Source organism: Mastomys coucha, unplaced genomic scaffold, assembly GCF_008632895.1.
Source record: "Mastomys coucha isolate ucsf_1 unplaced genomic scaffold, UCSF_Mcou_1 pScaffold5, whole genome shotgun sequence".
NCBI lineage: Eukaryota > Metazoa > Chordata > Mammalia > Rodentia > Muridae > Mastomys > Mastomys coucha.
Window position 1 is genome coordinate 73,207,535 of NW_022196911.1, and position 7,500 is coordinate 73,215,034.

Consider the following 7,500-nt stretch of genomic DNA (forward strand, 5'->3'; position numbering starts at 1 on the left):
CTCTCTCTCTCTCTCTCTCTCTCTCTCTCTCTCTCATTTATTTATGTATATGAGCACACTGGCTTTCTTCAGACACACTAGAAGAGGGCATCAAATCTCATTGAAGAGGGCATCAAATCTCAATATAGATGGTTGTGAGCCACCATGTGATTGCTGGGAATTGAACTCAGGACCTCTGGAAGAGCAGTCAGTGCTCTTAACCTCTGAGCCATCTCTCGAGCCCCAATTCTTTTTTGTCTTTCAACTCTTACCTTTTTTTCTCTCCCTACCCCTACCTGCTATCCCTGTCCATACACAGTATTTTTCTGTGTATCCTTGGCCATCCTGAAACTTACTATATAGAACAAACTAGCCTCAAACTCCACCTGCCTCTGCTTCCTGAATGCTGAGATTAAAAGTTTGTGCTAACACACCTGGCATGTTAGTTTTTATCTGGCAATACCACTGGTTCTCTTCTCCTACACATAAGAACTTTAAATGCTCAAACTATGTCACAAATACTTCTTTAAAACCACTAATACAAACTAATTTCAAGCCAAGTATGGTGGTGAACTCCTTTATTAGTTCCAGTCCTCTGTGAGCAGAGGCAGGTGGACCTCAGTGAGTACCAGTTTAGCCTGGTTTACATAGTAACATCTTGCTCCAAAAACAAAAATATTAAAATTTATTTGAATGCCTGTTTAGAACTTTGTAGTTCTCTTAAGCATTTTAAAATATTATGTGAATAAACACCTTGCTCTCTTCCAATAGGGAACTTAAATGGTGACTGTTTTGCAAAATAAATTCCAAACATGAAAATAATAAGGTTAAATGTATTTGAGTCCATACTACCCACATAAAGAGATACTGGTGTGAACAGACTGGTGAGATACTGTTTTGGAACAGGGTAATACACACCAGTGATGCTGTTCGTATAGTTGCAAAGTGTTCTCTATTACGATAGTGTGATTTGTGCCGAGACACTTGAGGTGGAGACTGTGGATCTGATGCTCTTGTTCTAGGATCTCCTTCTTCTTGGTAATTTTCTTCCTCCTTAAAAGACAGAAACAGAGACAATATTATGTAAGATGGACAATTTATTTGAGCATTCAAAGAAAAGACTAAAGACAATTTTAATAAGCAATCTAAAAAACCCCACAATTCAACAAAGCAGAAATAGAAACTAGAAATACTATCGATTCTTTCAACACAAGTAGAGTTAGCTGAAATTATTTCCAGAGTACATGAAATAGTATTTATTCAAGATAGAAAATATACCCACCTATATACATATATTTAAAAATAATAAAAACAAATCCAAAAAGCTTTAATAAACCTTAAAAGCAAAATAGGACAACATGTAATGAATGTTTCAAATGGAAATAAAAAATTATATTCTGTGCAAATCCAAAAAGTTTGAATTGGAGAGATGGCTCAGTGGTCTGTAGGGTGTACTTTCTAGCAGAGGACCCAGGTTTGATTCCCAGCATCAGGTGGCTCACAAGTACCTTTCTCTCTAGCTTTAGGGAATCTGACAACTCTGGCTTGCTGGGGCACATGTATTCTTATGTATGCACATACACACATACCAACATATGCATATATTTAAAAATAACAAAAATGTTACTGAAAGGCTTACATGTAACTTAAAAGCAAAATAGGACAACATGTAGTGAATGTTTCAGTTGAGTTTTACAAGCAGTACAGGTCAATACTATTTTGCTGTTGTTTTGTGTGTTTTCTTTGCTTTGATTATAGATATGTGCCACTATGCTAGGCTTCAGATTATGCTTATAATATTTCTGGCATTTATAAAAAACAATGAGAAAGCTATAGTAATGAAAGAAAATTGCTGTAATTGTTAGTGGGTGTGGTAGCTTTTTTTTTTTTTTGGTCGTCTTAGCATTCAGAAGCTGAGACAGCATTGCTGTCTGAATGAAGCCAACCCTGACTAGACAAAGACCATGTCTCAAAAGAAAAGAAAAAAATTAAGTGGAAATTTTATATAAATAATGATATTATGGTTTAACCATCATCCATAATAGGTTTGTGGATCTGTTAAAATATATTAAGGCTGAGTATTGTAATGTATACTTTTATTCCTAGAACTTGGGAGGCAGAGGCAGGCAGAGGTCAAGGCCAGTCAGGTTTACATAGTGAGTTCCAGACAAGCTAAAGCCTTGCCTTTAAAAAACAAAACAAAACAAAACCCCAAAAAACAATGTTTTCCCTTTAGCCATTTTAATTGGCAATAGCTACATTTTCAGCATTATAAATCTATCACCTTGTTATATCACCTGAAACTGTAGCTACTTTTTTCAATTAGCAGTATCTTGTATTCTATCATCTACTCAGATCATGGTAACTTTTAAATTAGCACTTACTCCTATAAATCCTGCTATGCAAACACTTTATTTACATTTTTTTAAATTTTTAAAAAAATTATTAAATGTATGGGTGATTTGCTTTCATGAATGTCTGTGCACCACCTGTATAACTAGTGTCCATGGGGGCCAAAAGAGGGTATCAGATCTCCTGGAGCTAGAGTCACAGTTGTGAGCTGCTTATGTGGATGCTGGAGATTGAACCCAGATCCTTGGGAAAAGCAGCCACTGTTTTTAACCACTGAGCCAGTGGCTAAGGATTTACATTTCATTATAAAACATTCATCCGTTTGTGTCTGGATAATGCCTCTGAGTTTTTTGTTTCCTTGGGTTTAATTTTGGAGAAAAGTTTCACTATATACCCCAAACTGGCCTGGAATTTATATCTCCTGCTTTATCCTTCTACGTGGCTAGGATTACACACATTGCAAATTCTATTTATACCTTTATTTCTATTTATAGGTAAATAATATTCCATTAGATGTAGGTAGGGTTTGAATGAATATGACACCAATAGGCTCATAGGGAGTGGTCCTATTGGGAGGTGTAGCCTTGTTGGAGTAGGTGTGTCAGTCATCAAGGTTGGGTTTTGGGGTTTCCTAAACTCAAGCCAGGCCCAGTGTTGCTCTCTTTTTCTGCTTGTCTGCTTATCAGGATACAGAACGCTCAGCTACCTCTCCAGGACCAGGTCTGCTTGCATGCTGCCATGATCTTGCCATGGTGATAATGGACCTAATATCTGAACTATAAGGTAACCCCAACGAAATGTCCTTTTTAAGAATTGTCTTGGTTATATGTCTCTTCACAGCAATAAGTCCTTAACTAAAACAGTTGTATATACTATAATTTTTTTATCTACTCATGTGTTGGTAGGCATATGGTTGTTCCCATCTTTTAGTTATTGTTTGTAACTTCTAGGTAATACTACAAGTTGTAAAATCAAAAAGATTATTCTCAGATATAGAGGCAAGAGGAGTGCTATAAATTTAAAAGCAGTCTTCTTTTTTTTGTTCTTTTGTTTTTTTTTGAGACAGGGTTTCTCTGTGTGGTCCTGGTTGTCCTGGAACTCACTCTGTAGACCAGGCTGTCCTGGAACTCAGAAATCCGCCTGCCTCTGCCTCCCAAGTGCCGGGATTAAAGGTGTGTGCCACCACCGCCCAGCAGCAGTCTTCTTTTTATTTAATTCTACTGTTGAGAACTGAATCCAAGATGACCAGCCTGTTTTGAATTGAACCCAAGGTCACTGTATGCTCTTAAAGTGTCTTCTACTAAACTGTCTTTTTGACAAAATTAAGATATTTATACTCAAAAATTGCAAAGGAGGATTGGAGAGATAGTTCAGTGGACACAGCAACTGTCATACAAGCTTAAAGTTTGAATCCCGAACATACAAGGAAACGCAAAGAGGGCAAGGCACAGCCTGTCCATAATTCCAGCCCTCAGATGATAGAGACATGGGATTTCTGGAGCAAACTGGTGACCTAAGTCAAGCTTTGGGTTCAACTGAGACCCTGATTCAAAACGAAGTAGAGAATAAAGAAAACTGCTCAACATGGGACCTGTATATGTGTAAAAATATGAACACGTGTGACACAAGCAAAAAATTTTTTGCAGAGAATCTAAGAAATGCTCACTTTTACTAAACTCTAAATTTTCAAATGTACTGTTTTATTTTAAATATAAAAGTGGATACTACAGGGGCTGGAGAGATGGCTCAACAGTTAAGAGCACTGACTGCTCTTTAAGAAGTCCCGAATTCAATTCCCAGCAACCACATGTTGGCTCACAACCATCTATAATGAGATCTGATGCCTCTTATGGTGTGTGTGAAGACCGTTACAGTTTACTCATATACATAAAATTAATAATTCTTTTTTTAAAAAGGGGGATACTACAAAAGTTATTTCTGGCTCATTAGCCATATCAACTGTCTCATTTTCTAATTAAAACTGCTCATAATTTTCATGTCCATATTTTTCCTATTTTTCAATATTCTAATAATAGGTTATGTGATGTTTTTGTATTTTTATTTTTTCTAAAATAGTTCCAAATCTCTTTATATTTAAAAACAGCAATTTCCAAAGTTCGGGTTACAGATTAACAGTTCAGACTACTGCTAGGGAAAACAAAAGTAATCTAAAGTTTTTTTCTTTTTAGCGAGACAGAAAAAGCAAGAGAATAAGAGCAAGAGTAAGCAAGACAGAGAGAGAAAGAAAAAGAGAAAAAGAGAGCACACACAAGTGAGCAAGAGCACCTGTGCACACACACAATTATTTGTACATTTTGAATGCAGATGTCCATGGAGTTCAGAAGAGGGCATTCTATCCCTTGAACCTGGGATTATACACAGGTATGATTCAACCTGTGAGTGACATAGCTGCTTTTTAAGAATCCTGGGGAAAAAACTCAGGTCCTCTGGAAATGCAACAAATAACCTTAACCACTGAGCACACTCAAACTATTTGTTTTTTGTTTTTATGGGTTTAGTGGGATGGTGGTAGTAAACAGGGTCTTATGTGGCCCAGGAAGGCTGCAAATTCACTATATAGCTGAGGGAACCCTTGAAATCCTGATCTTTCCAAGTGCTGAGATTCAGGTGTGCACGACCACACCCAGATTCCAAAGTTCTTAAACTTCAAAGACAAATCTTTTATCAGTCTAAGAAAATGATGGGTCAGAATTGAGTCTTTTCTCCCCAAGAGAAATGAAAACACTCACAGGTTTTAAGTGGATGACAGAACTGTTAGACATCACTGTATGGTCTCCCTCCATCATGTCTAGCTCACTCTTGTCATCCGATGCATCTGGAAGACTATTAACACTGCTGCTTTGGCTGCTGGCACTGATAGACATACTGGGGATAGACTGATTGCTTCCAACACTATTCACTGTTCCTGTCCGACCAACACCATGATCTTGCTCCTATAGAAAAAAGACCAATAGATTAAAAAATCAAAATCTTTTCTCAACTAAGATTAATGTAGGAGAGAAACCTAACAAACACAAACAGGTTTCTTTAGTAAAAAACTTCTGGTAGCCTTTACTAAAGGGGTTGTATAGAAAGTATAATAACAAAATTAAAAGACCTTTGTTTATAAGTAGAATTTTAAAGAATCAATGATAAGAGCAAAGTAGACTGGAATCAGTGACATAAAAGGTATTCTTGACTGAGTAAGTACTATAAGGAATCAATAAAATTAAACTCAAAATTTGTGTCACTTTTAGGTATATACCTCCTCTTCTTCCTGTGCTTCTACCGCTGGTCCATTGTGTGCCTCCTGGAAAAGGAGTTTCTTCATCTTCCGATACTGCAGATTGTCCAGCTCTCTTACTGCATCCTTTGTCCTCTGAATAAGATCTATTAACACTGTTTCAGGGCGCTCTCGAAGAACAAACATGTGCTAGGAGGACAGAAAATAAAAATAGGTTTATTTTTTTCTCCTAATTAGTTCAAATATATTCCTGTCTCATAACCTATAAAAAAGAATATAGATTCAATCTACAGCTATGCAATTTTATCACATCTATAACTTTTGATACTTAGAAAGTAGTAATTTCCACACTCAACTTGTACCTAAATAGTCTTGAATAAAATCCTCAACAGGATATTTTTAGTTGGCCAGTAAAAACAGAGTTGAAGTTATCAAAGCACATAAATACTAAAAGAAAGATCCACTACTGATTATAAGCTATGCTTGATTTAAGTAGGAAAACTTACTGACAATAACTAGAACTTAATGGTTTCTTTTTCTTGAGATGAGGTTTCACTATGACAGCCAATGGTGGTTTTGAACTTGTGATCCTCCTAGTGCTGAAATATAGGTATAAACAGTCATGCTCAGACTATTAAAATGTATTGATAGTGTGAGTGTAGAGTTGGTCAGGCTTTTATTTCTGAGACCATAGGTGAGCTTGGAACTAAAAAGAAGTTATTGTTTTTCTATATACTGTGATTGCAAATAGTATTATCAAACATATATATGATGTATGTATGTGTATGTCCAGATATTGTTTTAGGTTAAATTTAGCTGATATTAGTTAGTGAAAAAAATTTACCTATTCTGGAATTCTAAAAGATTAATATAAAATCAGTTCATGAGTCCTGTTGAAACAATTCCTAACTAGTCAAATTCTCATTACTGCTTAGTCAATACATTTTTAATTATTTTTTTTTAATCTGTATTTACTGACAATGTATTTTGCCTACACGTGCCTTGTGCAGCATGTGCATAAAGCGCCCTCTAAAGCCAGAAGAGGGCATAATATGCTCCATGACTGAAAGTAGAAACTATTGTGGGTGCTAGAAATCAAATTTGGGTCCTCTAGAAGAGCAGCCAGTGCTCCTGATCACTGAATCATTTCTTCAGCATATAATCAAGAGATTTAAAAAGAGCTGGGGATGTAGCTGAGTTGGTATTTGTCTAAGATTCATGAAGTTTTATTAAATCCCAGTAAAGCACATAGTACTCGGGATATAGAGGCAGGAAAGTGAGCGGTTTAGAGATCATTCAACTACAAAGCAAAATTTCAAGGCCAACCTGGGATACATGAGATTCCGTCTCAAAAACAAAAAAAACAAAAACCTTTAAGAACTATAATAAGCCAGATGTGGTAGTGCACACTTTTTCTGTTTTTTTGAGACAGGGTTTCTCTGTGTGACCCTGGCTATCCTGGAACTCACTCTGTAGACGAGGCTGGCCTCGAACTCAGAAATCCACCTGCCTCTGCCTCTGCCTCCCAAGCGCTGGGATTAAAGGTGTGCATCACCACTGCCTGGCAGTAGTGCACACTTTTAATCCCAACACTGGGAAGACAGAGACAGGAGGATCTCCATGAGTTCAAGGCCAGCATGGTTTGCGTAGCAAGTTCCAAACAAATCAAGGCATAGTGAGAACTTGTGTCAAAACAAAACACTACATTAAATTTAGTTAAACTATTATATTACTTACCAGTGCTAATTAAATGGTTAACAGTAAAATGAAACACTTGAGAATAACCAGCTAAAAATAGAAAAAGAGAATCTATATTTTAAATTTTAATATTATAAATAACGCGCGTGCGCGCGCGCGTGTGTGTGTGTGTGTGTGTGTGTGTGTGTGTGTGTGGCGTGCGGTGTACATGAGCACATATACACACA

The 7,500-nt window shown here is 36.6% G+C and overlaps 1 protein-coding gene across 1 annotated transcript in view; it reads right to left on the bottom strand.

Annotated features, from left to right (window-relative positions):
* The window catches only part of Taok1 (TAO kinase 1), an 88,667-nt gene that overhangs the window by 19,914 nt on the left and 61,253 nt on the right, over positions 1 to 7,500 (bottom strand). The window contains exons 13-15 of the mRNA XM_031354046.1: positions 5,597 to 5,764; positions 5,082 to 5,285; positions 898 to 1,032 (exon numbers count right to left, since the gene is read on the bottom strand). Of these exons, the coding sequence (XP_031209906.1) occupies positions 898 to 1,032; positions 5,082 to 5,285; positions 5,597 to 5,764 (507 nt within the window). The remainder of the gene's footprint in view (positions 1 to 897; positions 1,033 to 5,081; positions 5,286 to 5,596; positions 5,765 to 7,500) is intronic.